The sequence below is a fragment of the Halichoerus grypus genome, chromosome X (assembly GCF_964656455.1).
Source record: "Halichoerus grypus chromosome X, mHalGry1.hap1.1, whole genome shotgun sequence".
NCBI lineage: Eukaryota > Metazoa > Chordata > Mammalia > Carnivora > Phocidae > Halichoerus > Halichoerus grypus.
In genome coordinates, this window is record NC_135727.1 from 13,475,469 (window position 1) to 13,492,984 (window position 17,516).

At 43.3% G+C, this 17,516-nt stretch overlaps 1 protein-coding gene across 2 annotated transcripts in view; it reads right to left on the reverse strand.

The window, feature by feature from the left end:
- F9 (coagulation factor IX) overlaps positions 1-17,516 on the reverse strand; it is a 32,170-nt gene that overhangs the window by 4,097 nt on the left and 10,557 nt on the right. For both annotated transcript variants that reach the window (XM_036075840.2, XM_078063881.1), the window contains exons 5-6: positions 10,461-10,589; positions 8,056-8,252 (exon numbers count right to left, since the gene is read on the reverse strand). In XM_036075840.2, coding sequence (XP_035931733.2) covers positions 8,056-8,252; positions 10,461-10,589 — 326 coding nt within the window. The remainder of the gene's footprint in view (positions 1-8,055; positions 8,253-10,460; positions 10,590-17,516) is intronic.

Here is a 17,516-nt window from a genome sequence, read left to right on the forward strand (position 1 = left end):
ACAGTCTTAATTTTTTTGAACATTTATCGATTGCTTACCATGGACAAATCATTGTGCTAAGTGTTTTATGTACATTTAATACACCACTTTGTGGAGTGATATTAATATATCCACTTACAGATGAGCAAACCGAGTTTTAGATATGTACATTAACTCCTTTAAGATCAGTGGTGAAGCTAGGATGCAAACCCTAGTCTACCGGGCTTCAGAATCTATGCTCCTAAGAGCACAGTAGGTCTCCAAGTGTGGTCGGTGGACCAATTGCAGTAGAAGCATCTCAGATACTTGTAAAATGCAGATTTGGGGGCCCACCGGAACTTAATTAGAATATTTGGTGGGTGTGACTGGAGGAAATGAAGATCTCCAGAAAATCCTTATGCGTGATTAAGTTTGAGAAATTCTGTTTCAGAATTTCCAAGGCTTCGTGACCTTTGTGTTTTAAAAGTGCTTGGTCCACACAGAGCTGGCTACATAATTTGTGGGGCTCAGTGCAAAACGAAAATGTGGAGCCCCTTGTTCAAAAGCCAGGAAAAAAAACATGCCATTGAAAATACTTAAGTACAATTTTTTTTTCTTTCTTCTATGGTCTCTTGCAATCTATCATGGGGTTTTTATTTATTATTTATTTTAAAGATTTTTATTTATTTGCGAGAGAGGGGAGAGAGAGAGAGAGTGCACAGGTAGGGGGGAGAGGCATAGGGAGAGGGAGAGGGATAAGCAGACTCCCTGCTGAGTGGGGAGCCCAACACGGGACTTGATCCCACGACCTGAGCCGAAGGCAGACGCTTCACTGACTGAGCCACCCAGGTACCCCAAGAGGGTTTTTATTTTTTATTTTACTTTATTTTTTTTAAAGTAGGCTCCACGCTGGGTGTGGGGCTTGAGATCAAGACCTGAGATCAGGACCTGAGCTGAGATCAAGAGTCAGATGCTTAACCGACTGAGCAACCTGGGTGCCCCGATGGTGATTTTAATTTTACTACTTCATGTCATGCGTTCTCAGGCCTGGGGGCTATTTGTGGGGAGAGTGCAGACACTGATGGGTGCCCAGGAGCTGCACCCTATGGTTTGGCATGCAAGCACAAATGCCCTTGGCTGCCAGGCCCCCTGTCCCACCGACCCCATGTCGCAGCAGGGGAAGGTAAGTCAACCTGCCCTTCTCACTGGCCCACTGCAGCAACCAACAGTGGAGGCATGATTCTCAAGCGGTTACAACTTCCATGCCGGGACGTGCTCAGCTCCTGCAATGGAGGCGGGCAAGAGGCTTGCCCCCACCATCCACCCTCCAAATGAGCTGTGACACACTTCTGGGCCTGAGATGCTATGTGGCCGTGCCCCCTCCCCAAATGGCATAGAGTGTGTACACCCAGCCTCAACCCTCCCTGTGCTGGTGCAGGAGGAGGGGGACGCAGATGGCTGTTGGAGAAGTGGAGGGGAGTACGCTAGCGTGCCATGGGCTGAGGGTGGCAGTGGTCGTTGGGCATGTATGGGGAGGAAGATGCAGACCTGGCCAACGAACCAGGGGACAAGGGAGTGGGAGGTGAAGAATCCATCCCAGGGAGGTGGTGAGAGGTTCTAGGCTCCCAGCGCACGGCTGCTTCCCTGTCTCATCAGACTCGAGTTACAAAACACAAAGCATTAAACTCCAAATTTGGGACCCTTCCAAAAGCAAGGCCTCATGCAGGTCCACTGGTTACAAGCTCATGAAGCTGGCCCTGACCCCAGGTGATTTGTATCACTAGGCACGGGGCCTCATGGTCACATCCGTTCCAGTAATTGGAGTTACGAATTCACAAGCAACGACAGAATGGTGCTTTTCCTCTGTATTAGAGGTGACTGGGCATCTCTCAGCTTAATGGGTTGGTTAGGCCAGACTGAATGATATCCACAGCCCCTGGGCACAGAGACTATGATGTAGCTAGTCTGACTCCTGCCAAAGACTTGCTGCCTGGAGCTTCTATTCCTTTCTGGTGGATGGCTGAGAAATATGATTGCGTTTTTTTGAGCCCGAAGAGCATTTTTTTTTTTTTTTTTGCCAGTCCCTGATTGGTATTAGAAATTTTAGCAAACATCTTTGCCAATAAAACACCCTAAAATATATTTGCATTTAAAGATATTACAAATGACTAGATTTTGGAATGTTTGCTTGGCTACCACAGGATCACAGCTATCTAAATATGAGCTATTTGGAGATGAGCTGTCTGCTTGGCCAAGGACAAGTTCTTGTAAGACATCACTTTGGAAAATGAAGGGAAAAATGGGAAAGCATATGTTCTGAGCAAGGCATCCAAGTTCTGATCTGTCAATCCTTTTCATGTTTGTCCTATCCTAATAGGAGCCTGTTTTCTCTCTTTCAGACACATACACAGATGCACACCAAACACACCCACATCCATCTAGAAAATACACACTTATCTCTTCTGATGCTCTTCATTGATAATGCCGGCCCCGAGTAATAGCTGTCGCCCTGTTATTCTCTTCCTAACCTTTAACTTGAATCTGGCCTTTCCCTGTGATTTTCAGTAAACTCTTCCTCTCTCTCTCTATGAAGCCACCTCCAGCTTTCCAATTACATTTTTTTCCGGTTTGCACACTCATTCTCTCATATCAAAAGTACAACCATTTCTGCAGGATGGACAGCTCGTTATGCCCACAGGTGTGATTCGCCCAGCCATTGGCCCGACTTCATTTTTCTGGGCACAGAGGGGATGCTCATTCTCTTTTTCATTTTCAGTTTTTAATGGTTAACTAAACTCGTCATTGAAATAGCTTTCACCGGGGTGCCTGGGTAGCTCAGTCCTTAAGCGTCTGCCTTCGGCTCAGGTCATGATCTCAGGGTCCTGGGATCGAGCCCCGCATCTGGCTCCCTGCTTCGCGGGAAGCCTGCTTCTCCCTCTCCCACTCCCCCTGCTTGTGTTCCCTCTCTCGCTGTCTCTCTCAAATAAATAAATAAAATCTTAAAAAAAAAAAAAGAAATAGTTTTCACCAATCCATCTTAGAGAATAATAATCTAAATGTTCTGTCCAAAATAGTTTTGTGGGGCCAGGTGAGATCAGTCATGTTTTTATTTCTCTTAATTGAAACTTTATCATTTGAGGATTAAATTTTTCCAGGTAAAGACGTGTCTATAGTCTTAGGCCCATCATATAAAATCTTTCTCCCAATCCTCCCCTTTTCCAATAAAAAGAAAGAAAAAGTTCTGATTCATACATATGGTAACTGTATGCTATCTGCCATAGGGATGTGTCTTAACCCGATGGAAAGGATTGGGCGTGTGAGTAGCTGTGCAGGTCAAGAGCTCAGGTATCTTTAAGGATAGTTTCAGGCCAAAGCTGAGGAAAGCTGAGACTGGGGAAAGTGCTGAGATGTTTTAAAGATTTTTTAGGCCAAGAACAGAATAAGGAATAGACAGACTGCTTCTCAAGACATTTTGCTGGTTAAAACATTTGAATATTGTCAGTTGTATACGATACAAACTAATATAAAGGTTAAGGAAAGCTTAACCACTTGGCTTCCATTGTATTCCATTTTTTCAATCTGGTAGAATGATCTCCAAATTATTAAATGTAGAATAACTATGGCTAATACAGAGCTGAGGCCCATGATGAAACAGAAAATAGAAAGACCAGGTACTTCACATTCAAGGCCAGACAGCTCCAAACCCAAAACAGAAGAGGCGGGAGGAGCTCTTGGGGCAAGTTTGTGCATGCCCAGAATTATTGGCTGACAAGGTTAAGGGCAAGGGACCAAAACCAAATTAAAGCTTTAGAAAGCCAAAACATGGTGTTGTTTTCTACAATTTCTCTTTTAAGCTGTTGATGAAGGTGTTTTGATTTCCCTTTTTTCTCTAATATTCAAAGGTTTTCATGGCTTCCCTATGTACCTGTATGAAATTTGAGTCTTGTTTTTGTTTCCCACTCTAAGGATAATAGTGACTCTAGGAACTGTCCTTTCTGTTCCTGTGTAGTGCACTTCACCCTCCAGCTTCCTCTGCTGGCTCCTGGAGTATCCCTGCAGAGTCCCTGCCCCCTCTGCCTGAGCTCTCCAGAGGCTCGGAGCCCTCCGCCGCCATCCGGAGGGAAGATGAAGGGACTTGGCCTCACGCCCGCCCGCCTCCCCTCCACCGCAGGGAGGTTAGAGGTCCGGCAAGTCCGCCAGCACCTCTGGCCTTAGGTGTCGGGGGTGGGGCTGGCCTGAGGGGTTATGGGAACGCCCCCGTGGCAGGGGGTAGGCCCAGTGCGGCTTCGCCTCCAGCCCGGAAGCTGAAGGGTAAGCCCTCGAATAAGGTAAGGACTGAACATGGCCACGTTTGAGCTAGGGGCAAGGTGAACCTCACTTCTTAGGTTCTCAACCTGGATGGGGTGGCAGAGGTCCCCTAGCCTGCTCTACTCTCCCACCAGATGAACCAAGGCCCTCGACGCTCTCTCCACGGGTTGATCAGGCCGGTGCTGTCCCCAGCTCTTCGCGTTAACAGTTCAACAAACATGGGTTCAACCAAAGTTACCTCCCAAAGCTGCCCAGCCCACCTCGCCGACACTGTGGTTGGAGAGGGCTTTCTTAACCGGGGCCAGAATCTGCTTGCCTGCCTCTAACTTTCACGCATAAACCCTAAAAGAAAAAGTCGCCTTCTCCCTTCCTCTGTGGCCCCTTCGCTCTTGCGAACAGCTAACTTAGCCCTTTTCCTTAGCCCGCTAAACCTTTCCAGCTTGATGCCAGTCATGACTCCAGATGAAAGTGACCTCCCTACGTTCTTTTTGTGCGATTTGTTCACCCAAGTGGTCGCTTCATCCCCCGCCCCCACCCTTTTAGGAAGCATGGGAATTGGGAATCCTTTCTGGGTGCTGTTACTAAACTGCTTCATATTTCCGAGCCATAGATGTACTGTTTGGGCCATGGAAGCCCCAGCTGTTGCTTGCTTTCTCTTGGTGCCTTGGCTGCAGCAGGTGTATTGCAGTCTTGCCTGCAATCAGATCAAGTATTTCCACCTTGCAGATTAGCCGGGCTGTGGAGCTGGCTCATCCACAGATGAGAGCCTCTGGTTTGTTTCATTTCCTGTTTCGTCTTTGCAAGTGACTTTTGTACACTCAGTTTATCTCTTAGTTTTGAAAACCAGTAACCTTTTGTGAGAAAGTGGCTGGAGGTGGGTGTGGAGAGACCTCTCTTGGGTGAGAAGGAAACAGTGCAGAAGTATGACAGGGTCTTTCTCAAGTACTCTAGAAAGGAGCTCAGCTCTTCACCCTTGAAAAACACTAAAACTTAGGGCTTTGTGCCTCTACAGTCAGTAATCCTACTTCATATGGACGAAATGGGGAGTGAACATGTGCTTGAGTGGTCTTGAACATTCCAAATGATCTTAGCTAGGCTTGATGGGAAAGAGTCAACAAGTATACTATGTAAGTGTGCAATGAGGATGACATCAAAAGATTTGAAATGATGTGTATCATTTATATCTTCTTCCTTAGCAGACAACTGCAACCATCATCTAATAGTTTCTTCTATTTAAAAGAAAAAAAATAACTTGCTAGAGTTACTAAAACTTCTATTAGGAAAGACTTGCATTGTTAAAACTTTGGCGAGCATCTGGCTTAAAGGGGGTGGGTGGAGAGTGGAGAGATTATGTGACTAAATTGGGACTTTATACCCCCCATTAGCTCTTATTTAAGTGTGTTTACCAATTTCATTTCTGGGTTGACAAGGGAACAATGCTGAGCCCACAATGTGTGCATCTTGGGATATTTTTTTAATGCTGGAGTGTTTTTGTTTTTTTTAAAGAAAAGTCATCTTTTAGCTAATAAAACACCCCTGGGTTTATGGATCCTCCACTCTAGGGACTGCTTTATGTCCCACAACCCCAAGGAAGATAATTATTATAAAGTAGGATCTTTTGTTCCAACCACCTATCCATGGAAGTTGGATACATAATGAATGAGAATGCCCAAGAACACAAATAGTAAAATTAGATAGAATTAGATACATGGATGTTAAATAGAATGAAAGCATAATTAGAGTGGCTGGATCCAGTTGCGATTGTTCAAGGAAAGATCAGTGGAGAAGATCATTCTTATGAAGAGTCATGAAGGAGAATAGAGATGTGGATAAGTGAAGGAAGAGGTCATGGTGAATGAGGGAAGCAGTGCTGGTAGGATGCCTAAATAGGGGATAGAGGGGGTATCAAGGAACACACAGTGTATTTTAGTGGCTGTAAGATCAAGTCCAACAAATATTCTTAAAAGCAAAGCCAAGGTGGGGCTCAGTCCGTTAAGCGTCTGCCTTTGGCTTGGGTCGAGATGCCAGGGTCCTGGGATCGAACCCCATATCGGGCTCCCTGCTCAATGGGGAGTCTGCTTCTCCCTCTCCTTCTGCCCTGCCCCCTGACTTGTGCTCTCTCTTTCTCAAATAAATAAAATCATTAAAAAAAAGGCAAAGCCAAGGTAAAAGAACAGAAAATATAGTCTTTGTTGGGAAGGCCTACCCCCCTTCAGTACCATTCTCTACAATGTGCCAATCCCTACCTCCCAGGCAAATGTTCAGTATCTTAACACCCATTATATTGGAAAATGTCAGGCATTCTGAAGAATCCTGAATAGATACATAGTTTCAGAGAATTCCAGTGGTGTTACACCTGGGACATTTACCTGATCCTGGCTTAAATTGTTACTGGTTTGATGATTGAAAAGTCTTTGAAGTTACTGGTCCCTGATGGCAAAAATTCAGACCTCAGTAGAGAAAATATTTTGGAGTGAAGTATTTTGAAATAGCCACAAAATCATATGACTGTGGCCACTAGGGAGTTTTGAGTTAGACTAAACTGTTCTAAGCACTGTCCGATAGAACTTTCTGCAATGGTGGCTGTGTTCTGTACCTGTGCTGTTCAGTACCATGACCACCAGCCCTGTGTGGCTATCGTGCACTTGAAATGTGGCAGGTGTGCCTGAGATGAGTTTTTAATTGTACTTAATGGCAGTTATTTAGATTTAAATAGCTACATGTGGTTAGTAGTTACGTTAATGGACAGCTCCACTTTATATAAGGACCAGCCTGGCTCCTGGCCTCTGGGGTCTACTTCTCGCAGATGGAATCACTCAGACTTTAGCTGTAGGGTCAATGACAAGTTTTGCTACAAATCTAGCTCTCGGTAGTTGCCTCAGAAATGTGCACAGGTGATTCTCATGTGGGTTGTCTGAAGATCACATCTGGAGAAATGTGGGTCTAGGTACCATGAGTTTACTGTTTGGTGTTTGGTTCCTTTGGTTTCAAATTGTAGTATGCATTAAAATCACCCAAAGGGCTTGTTAACTAGCACACAAGTTGCTGTCGCCCCAGAGACTGTGTTTCAGTACCCTTCAGTGGGGTGTGGCACGAAAATTTGCATTGCTAACAAGTTTTCAGGTGATTCTGTTGCTAGCACACTTTGAGCCTTGGACCAAGCCCCTATTTCAGACTCTAGTTCTAGTAACCCAGTTCTTGCTTTACTCCTTCCTACGTGAGTCCTTTTAAAAATCCCTTCAACGGCGCCTGGGTGGCTCAGTCGGTTAAGCGTCTGCCTTCGGCTCAGGTCATGATCCCAGGGTCCTGGGATCGAGCCCTGCATCGGGCTCCCTGCTCAGTGGGGAGTCTGCTTCTGCCTCTACCCTTCCCCCCTGCTCGTGATCTGTCTCTCTCACTGTCTCAAATAAATAAATACATAAATCCCTTCAAAATAATCCAGTTTCTCTGGACCTAGACTTTCTTTCATCAGTTCTCCCATGAGCTGAAGTAGTACCCTGAACCCCAGTACCTGTGACCTCGCTTCCAGACCTCCCAGTTTCATGTCTGGAATCCTGCTATGCTTTCCTTGGTGTCAAACTCTTCTTGACCTTGTATGGTAGCTGTCCCTGGACTTCTCTCTCACCAGCTCCCCACTACTGAGGGCTTCTTCATATTGCTTAGTGTTGAAACTTGCCTAAACACTTGCCCCACCGCAATAGGCCTGTCTAGTGCCCTCGCCTCAGCCCCCGCCTGGCCTGTCCCTTGCCCTCTGGGCTCCAGTTTTGACACACCATTAATATAGAGTACCTGCCAAGGGAATTGACCTGGTTTGGCATCTTTTCCACCAACAATTCGAGTAAGGTCGTTGAGAGGTTGGGTGAGGTTCTCGAAATTTTTTTCCGCTTCAGTGGAATTTTCATAGTCCATATTGGAAAAAACAGTTTCAGCACGGGTGCGTGTCATAGAAATGTGTGGGACAGAAACTCTTCCACATGGAAATGGCACTAGAAACATGGGAAAAAAATTTAGTATTCTGATATTTCTCATTGGCAAGCAGAGCGTGTATTACAGAAATCGAGGATGAGGCCTGTCCTTGTCACTTCTGAGAAGCAGGCCCATCAATATTTTAAAAATCTAATCAATGAATATAGTCTCAAACTAAAAGGTTAATTGCATTATTTTCATGGAAAGTTTTCAAACCCTTCATGAAAAGAACATTTGGCTCAGGGATCCATCATCTTTACGGAAATAGAATAGGTGTTCCAGAATCAAATTTTGTAAGAGTTTTATAAAGTCTAAGGGCTTTTTTTTTTTTCTTTACTAAAAAGCCTTACTCCTAAGTACTGTCCCTAAATGGGATTCTGATGACTGGTGCCCTGTAACTTTAACTTTAGAATTAGGTAAATGGGACTTCTGCTGCTTCTTGTGAACCAGGCTTTCTTTAGTAGACTAGAATGCCTTCTAGACACCAAGGTGGATTTAGGGGTATGCTGGCGAGAAATTATGATTTAATTATTTAATTTGGTTAAGTATTAACCAAGTAAATTACTGGGGCACCTGGCTGGCTCAGTTGGAAGAGCACGTGACTCTTGATGTTGGGGTCATGAGCTTGAGCCTCACGTTGGGTGTAGAGATGACTTCAACTTAAAAAAAAAAACAAAAACCCTTTAACCAAAGAAATTACTAATATGATTATCATAGTCACATCCGCCTGGGAACTGGCCACCTTTTTACCTTGGGTCAGTTTATTTCCTAAAGACAAGAAATCATCTCCTGATACACTGGGGACAACCAGAATGGAAATTTGTAGTCAAGCAAAGTCACCTCACGTTTCATTTTCATTTCTCACTTTCCTTCTAACCACATTCCTTCTAACAGACATTTCTATAGCAACCAGCTGCAGCAAAGTATCATGAAGACAGCATGTGGTTGGGAAAACAGGAAATTAGTTCAAAATACTTATGTATAAATATACATCATCAACAATGGCTAGAGAAAAGGGACCATTACTGTTGAAAGGCAGGAGAGCTTATTTTAGGTTTGGCCTACTTACTCTGCTAAGGATAAGGCTATATTCAAATCTAACACTTAATGGCTCAAGGTGGTTCTCAATTCTTTTTTTTTTTTTTTCTAACATAGAAGGGCTTATAAGGGTTTAGCTACTATGCCATCTTTCTATGCTGGAAGTTAGATTCTGAAGGTTCAAACATATAGATCTTCTTCTCTGGAGCTGAGCTAGCTGTGAAGCATTGCATGTAAAGAACTGGGCAGAAGGATGGGTGGGTAGGTCCCTGAAGCATTAGAGACTCTTCATTTTAGTTGCAACAGTATATATACTCTTGGCGTCTGGCCCTTTCTTTCGTTTCCTCTGCCGGGTGCTTTGGTGAGATAGATATCAAACCCCGTTAACAGAGGAATGGTGCATTATTTAATGTATCAATTTAATACCAGGCTTTGAAAATGCAAAAGAAATGATACCTAGTTTGCTTCAAAAAGGCCCCTCATTTATCAAATATCATTGATCCTGCGGAGCCTACTTTTTTTTTTTTTTTTTTATCAAAGTTTCTATGGCTTTCATTTCAGAGAAGAGCAGTATGAGTGTGGAGTGGAGATGTTCTGAATGCACTGTCAACACGGTGGCCTGGTTGACATGACTGGGAAACGTTGTTTTGTGGTGGTCAGCCTGGCACAACTTGAAAGACATGGTCGTTGGAACTCTTCGGATGCCAAGCGTGTAAACTCAGCCTGAGACCCAAGGATAGGAAATAACCTTCTCAGAGTAAGCCAGCCACACCCTGACAGAATCAGGCTTAACAGTCACCATTCCATGTACTAGAAGCCTATCAGTCAGTCAATCAGTTATGTATCTTGTATGGCCTGCGATTACTACAGCAATTTGACTCGATAAATTACAAATATACAGAAATCACACAAATTGATTGCTTCATGATCAAAAAGTCAGAAAAAAATGGGCATGGAAAAGAATGCAGACTGAGGACAGTTGCAGAATTTCTATTTAAAATGACGATGCCATTTGGAAAGTTGTCCAATTCAAGCTACTAATCTTTTCTATGATCTCAAAAGGAAGTAGAAACAAATAGGGATTATAAAAGTAGGTAGGCTAGTTAAAATGCCCTGAAGGTTCAAATATAGATTTGGAGGATGGATCTCCCCAGGTTAAAAAAAAAAAAGCAACTTATTTAGATTTTGACCTGTTGGTTCACAGGACCTTTGGTCTTCCGCAAGTTGGTACCCTGTGGTGCAAGAGCAAACCACCTTGTTACCAGCGCCCAATTTACAAAACTGCGTGCATCTGCCATTCTTAATGTTGCATGTTACATCTGAAAGAGAGCAAAATCAACAGCAATAGCATCATTTCACATGCATTTCTCAAGAGTACATGAAACCACTGACTCATGGATAGGTCAAATATAAGCAGGGGGCATTCATGGAGAGAAGCTTGGGAGCCTCGAGCTAAGAGTGGAAGGAAAGATAAAATTCTTAATAAGGCATAAAAATGGCAGCAATATATTTGATTTGGCATAAACTGAAGGTTTGGGTATTCTACTTTCACTAAATCTTGGACTGCAATTTTAAGAAGCTGTTTATTAAAGGATAATATATATTCAGAGAAGTCCCTCAAAACTTCAGGGTGAATTTTCACAAAGTGTGTGCACCTGTTTAAACACTAAACCGATCAATGCATGGGCCATTATCCACATCCCAGAGGCTCTCCCCATGCCCCCTTCCACCACTACACCGGTCCTCCTTTCCAAAGTTGCCATCCATTACCAGATTCTAAGAGGGAATTTTGCCTGTTAATGAACTTTATGTAAATAGAAGCTCACAATATGCACTCCTCTGTGTCTTTCATGTAACACTTTGTGAGATTCATCCATGTTATTTGTACAGCAGTGGTTCATTTGCATGCTAAGTAGTATTCCGTTGTGTAAATATTACTGTTTTATTCATTTTACTGTTGATGAATATTTGAGCTGACTTTCCAGTTTTGGGCTCTTAGGTGTAATACTGTAAAGAACATTCCTAATACATATCTTTTGGTAATATATGCATGAATCCTGGGTATATACTTATGAGTGCAATTGTTGGCTCATATGTTCAGGTTTAGTAGATACTGCCAAGTAGTTTTCTGACATAATTGTACAAATTTAAATTCCCAGCGTCGGTGTGTGAGGGTTCCAGTTCTTGGACATACGTATTGCTGGTTTCTTCTCCCACTCTGACTTGCCTTTTTGTCCTAAAATAGTGTATTTTGTTGAATAGAAGTTCATAGTTTTTTTTTTAATGTTTTATTTATTTATTTTTAAAGATTTTTATTTATTTATTTGAGAGAGAGAGCACAAGCAGGGGAGCGGCAGAGGGAGAAGGAGAAGCAGGCTCCACAGGGAGCCCGATACGGGGCTTGATCCCAGGACCCTGAGATCATGACCTGAGCTGAAGGCAGACACTTAACGGTCTGAGCCACCCAGGCACCCCCATAGTTTTTTTTTTTAAGATTTGTTTATTTATTTTAGAGAGTGGGGGCGCAGAAGGAGAGAAAGAATCTCAGACTTCCTACTGAGTTTGGAGCCTGATGCAGGGCTTGATCTCATGACCCCGAGATCATGACCTGAGCTGAAATCAAGAGTTAACCGCCTGAGCCACCCAGGTGCCCCACTGAAGTTCATAGCTTTAATATAATCCAATTTATCTAAGCACACTTGAAGCTGGCTGAGGTGGGTATATATCAGCACAAGAGAATGAAATCAGGTCCTTTAAGGTGGCTAAATGCCAAAGATATTATGTGTGGGCACTTATGAGCATTCTAGTGGCCCACATTTTCTTTACTTTCCTATGCAGTCTCCCTTATTAATATGAGGCGGTGTTTTCTCTTTTAATCCTTTTTGTCTTGGATTCTATTTTGCCTGATATTAAGATTGCTTCACCAGTTTCTTTTTGTTAGCATTTACCTGGAAATATTTTTACATCCATTTAGTTTAGCCTCCTGGTGTAATTTTATTCTAGGTATCTTTTTTTGTCAACAGCATACAATTAGATTTTTAACTCCAGACTGAAAATTGCCATTAACCCCAATTCACATTAACTCTGACTTCTGTTAGAATGGCAAAAATTGACAAGGCAAGAAACAAGAAATGTTGGAGAGGTTGTGGAGAAAGGGGAACTCTCTTACACTGTTGGTGGGAATACAAGTTGGTACAGCCACTTTGGAAAACAGTGTGGAGGTGCCTCAGAAAATTAAAAATAAAGCTACCCTATGACCCAGCAATTGCACTACTGGGTATTTACCCCAAAGACACAGATGTAGTGAAAAGAAGAGCCATATGCACCCCAATGTTCATAGCAGCAATGTCCGCAATAGCCAAACTGTGGAAAGAGCCGAGATGCCCTTCAACAGATGAATGGATAAAGAAGATGTGGTCCATATATACAATGGAATGTTACTCAGCCATCAGAAAGGATGAATACCCAACTTTCCCATCAACATGGTTGGGACTGGAGGAGATTATGCTAAGTGAAATAAGTCAAGCAGAGAAAATCAATTATCATATGGTTTCACTTATTTGTGGAACATAAGGAACAGCATGGAGGACGTTAGGAGAAGGAAGGGAAAAATGAAGGGGGTGGAAATCGGAAGGGGAGACAAACCATGAGAGACTATGGACTCTGAGAAACAAACTGAGGGTTTTAGAGGGGAGGGGGTGGGGGGATGGGTTAGTCCAGTGATGGTATTAAGGAGGGCACGTACTGCATGGAGCACTGGGTGTTATACGCAAACAATGAATCATGGATCACTACATCAAAAACTAATGATGTATGGTGATTAACATAACATAATAAAATTAAAAAAAAAACCTCTGACTTCTGATCTATTTGGTTTATTCGTGCCATCTTATTTTGTATTTTTTAATTACCGTGTTTTCCCTTTGTTTCTCCTATGCAGTCTCAATAACAGGAAGTAGCATGGTTCAGGGCTGGCTAGCTGAGACCTGCTGAGTTAAGAGAAACAGGCTCTGCCCTTGGGCTTATTTCTGTCTCTAGAGCAGCACAGGAACACAATGGATAGGAGATGCCTTCCTCCTTACCTAGCTGTTCAACAACAGTACCACTTTCAAGAGAAACGCTCACTTGTTGGTGTAGTAAGAACACGGAAAGTGTGAAAAAGAGCGACTCTATTAGACATCTGCTATGTGCCACCCTAGTTCCTCTCAGCCCCATGGCTATCTTTGCCAGTGCTGTGGCCATCCGCTGCTCTGCAGCGACTTCTGACCTCATACAGGTGCAGCCTTGAATTGCCTTGGCTCGCATTCACACCATGTGCCTCTCCCTTCTTACCTGGCACTTCCCTGTTGACGCTGAGGCATGGGATCCTGCATCACCTGTGCGGGCCCCCCCAGTGAGTACAACCTGGAGATGTGGGGGAGTTAAGGGCCCCTCGGCTAAACTTCTGACTACTGGGAGACAGATGCTGATGGACAAATTCTTTCATCACTTCTCCCCTCCCAGATGGACTGTCCTGAAGTCAGTTCCTCTGGCTCCATGGAAAATAGTCCCAGGAGATCCAGTGATCAGTTGCAGATGAGGAGAGATGACTCTTTCTAGGATCCGTTCTCCTTTCCTCACTGCCTCACGCCCCTGTCCCTTACTCTTGCTCCCTAGGATTGCACACCCTAATAAATAAGCTCCAGTCACAGACTTGGGGAATCCGGGCTAACAGAGTGACTATATGGGTTTGGAGTATATTATGGATTGTTGAGTGTTGGATCTCACTTTTCAAATTCTATTTTACATAGGCTCGCATAGATTAATGTAATCATTTGCTCATGTTCCTTACTGCCACTTCAGGAATTAAGGGGAAGCAAATCAACTGTTGCCGCATAGGTAAAGGAACCCGCCTGAGCTTTAATCTGTGCTGCCAATAATCTAAGTGCGTGAGCCAAAAAGATGGCACTTGGTCCTTCATATTTATTCCCTTCATATTTATTTTTAAAAGACCTTTCTCCTTACTCATGGTGATTACATCCCTGGCTCTTTTCATGTTTTTGGCTATCATTTTGTTGTTACAAAGCAATACTAAAGTGTTCAGCCAACTCAAATACCACCTGTAGAAAGTGTTCAGTCAATATGAGATTGTGGTCAGTTCACAGAGGTAGGTGGTAGGTGCAGCCTAGTGTGGTTCAGGGCATGTATGATGGGAATGAATACACTCAGGGTGGTTTTCCCAATTCTGATTCTGTGTCCTTGGCTTAAGTTACTAGACCTGTCCACCATTTTCCTCATGTGCCATCTTTCTTCATGGCTTGTGTTGTGTGTGCAGTGGGAAATATTGCTGTCCAATCAGCAGTCTTTTGCTCTCAGAGAAAGGACTCAAGATTCTGGAAATAGAATAGTAGCCCAAGGAGTTCCAGTGGGGAGGTCTCTAGTCCAGGATCTAAGGAACAGTCACTATGGGACTCACTCATCAATGCTTTATTGAGCATTTAGATGTCCAGCACTGTGTTGGGTATGGGTTCTCCCTGGTCCCGAGGCTGGTCTCTGTGCCTAGAATATCTGTTGAGCCTCTCAAAGCATCTGTTCTTTTTCCCCTTCATATTAGCCCAAACACCTCTTTCTAATTCTGCCCCTGCCTACTACCAAAGTTATCCTGTTCTGCTTTATTTTACTCTGCCTTCATTTTCCCTCATATATTCTGTGATGTGAAAACTAAAGCTCAGACAAAAGATGTTCTATTTAACAAGCTTACCATAGAATATACTGGTATTCAGCTACACTCGAGATATTTTCTTTCTCCATTCCACAGAAATACTCAGTAAATAAGAGTGTGGTGTCTACAGTGTGTCAGCAAAGTGTAAAAAGTGTTTATGTGCTTGTGATTTTTCTCTCTCCCTCCTATCTTACTGTGGGTAGATGCCTTTTGTACTCTTCAAAGGGGAATGACCCAAGTTCTTACAGACCTTGGTCTATCTGGAAAGGCCTCAGACGTGATGTGTAAATGGGGACCTACAGTGGTCATTATTCTAACCACGGGGACACAGTAGCCAATTCATTGTTGTTATTTTAACTAGAAAGCACGCCCTGAATGTTTGTACCTCTTTCTCCCAGAGAGGAGTCTGATGAACAAGGGAAAAGGCAAATAACAAGATCTTAACAATGGAAATCTCCCCCCCCACACACACTTTTTTTTCCAAGACAAGGGTGAGGCAAGAAATTTGGGGCTCCAGTGCTCTGTAAACCGTGCTGTCCAGCAGCCTTTGAAGTCAGTCCGTAGATCGGTTTGAAGCAACTGCTTAAATGGGAGTTTGTATATGCTTCTGTTTTCCTCTAGTGTCTGCGATAAAAAAGATTTTTGGGAGAATTCCCACTTTGTCTCTGGACTAACTGCACCAAGAGGATTTTTCTTGACCTTGATCAGGTAGACCGGGGGAGATCAACGCTCCCTAGAGGCCAGATACGGTAGCAGACGAAGTTGCAACTGCAGAGCCCTTCCCAAACCAACGTGTGCGGGACCTGAGGCCTGAGGAGGTGGCGGGTCTAGACAACACTTCTGCTGTGTGGCCCACAACCTCACGTGGGTAGCAAACCCTGTTACGGAAGTTCTGTGCTTATATTTACATTCCTCGGGGTAATTCTCCTCCATTAAAGTGTCTTCATTTTAAACTAAAGACATTTAGGAATATTTAGTGCTAAACATTATTTTTAAAAAATTGCTCCTAATTTTATTTTATTTATTTATTTATTTTAAAGTAAGCTCTGCACCCAACGTGGGGCTTGAACTCACAAGCCCGAGATCAAGAGTCGTGTGCTCTACCGACCGAGCCCGCCAGGCGCCTCGCTAAACACTATTTTCAATTATACTCTACTACAATGTGCCCTTCATTTTGAACTGAGACTAATTGAGTTATTCATTCCCTCAGCTCCAATGGCTATATTATTTAAGCTGCTGATGAGTAACTACTCCACAGATTTCTGTAGGTTTCCATAATAGCAGGATCAGGTTTATCTACGGAAATCTGAATTTGAAATTAGAAACTTTCAGATGAAAGTAACACTGCAGAGATCTCGAGCAAGTTACCACAACCCCAGGAAAGGTAACCCAGGCATTGGTTTGCCCCCATGCTGGGAAATTTGAGGGGATGGGGCGTACCCCGAGCCAGGGGTATCAGATCCTCTACCTGCATCCATTCTTTTCTTTCTTTTTAAATGTTTTTGCCCTGCCACCTTTTCCTTTTGTTATCTTCTATTCTTTTTTTAAATCTTTTTAGCTCTCAAAGGAAGATGATCTGTGGAGTTCTCTTTAGTACCGAAAAGATTTCTGAACAACATTACAGGTGACTTTTTTTTCCCTTTCTCTGTAGGACAACTGCAGCTGCTGAGTTTCATTTTGTTTTATGTCTTTTTCATCTGTGTGTCAGGTGGATTGCGAGAAAGTCTTAATAGAGTCCTGCCAATTTTCTACTCTTTGCCCTTAGTCAGGTAGACTGTGCTGTTGAATTCTTTCCCTAGGATTGCATCTCCATTCTTCTGGAGTTTCAGAGGAGAGAGAGACTCTGTCATTAGCATGGTGTGCCTTTCACAACCATAATACCAGTAATCTTGCATCCAGAGATAATAAGCAAGTAGGAGAAGGACTTGGGGATTTACTGTTCCAGTTGCCAAAATCCCGGGGGTGGGGGGAATATTCTAGGCTATAAGGAGAAAAGATGCACAGTGCTCCTAGATTTGCTATGCAACTCTTTCAATGTGATCCATATAGTCAAATTCAGGAGTGAGCTCCGATTTTTGTCAACAAATTTAACATGTGAAGTGGTTAGTATGTGCAGAGAAGTGGCTATTTTATGGAGAATTGGCCTCACCATATCTCAGTTCTATATTTCATTGACTTCCACTGCCTATGTTGATAACAATTTAGTCACGAGTTCAATTTTATGGGTTTGATTTTCTTTGCATTTTGTGGATAGGAGAAGGGTGGGTTTTGGTCAGACAAAGTGAAGTTCAAGTTCTAGCTCAACCACTTACTGCCTCTGTGATTTTGAGCTGTCTGAGCTATAGTTTCCTCATCTGCACAGAATGGGGATAATAACGGTACTGAGGGCATATGGTCGTATTGAGGATTAATAAGTGAGGGGAGCATCATTACCACTTAATATTAGCTACCAAATATTATTATTGCTCTTACTGTAGTTTCTTGAACTCATCCAAGAAACTAGGACTACAGACCCAATGAATGTTTATAAGCTTTGAAAGTATAT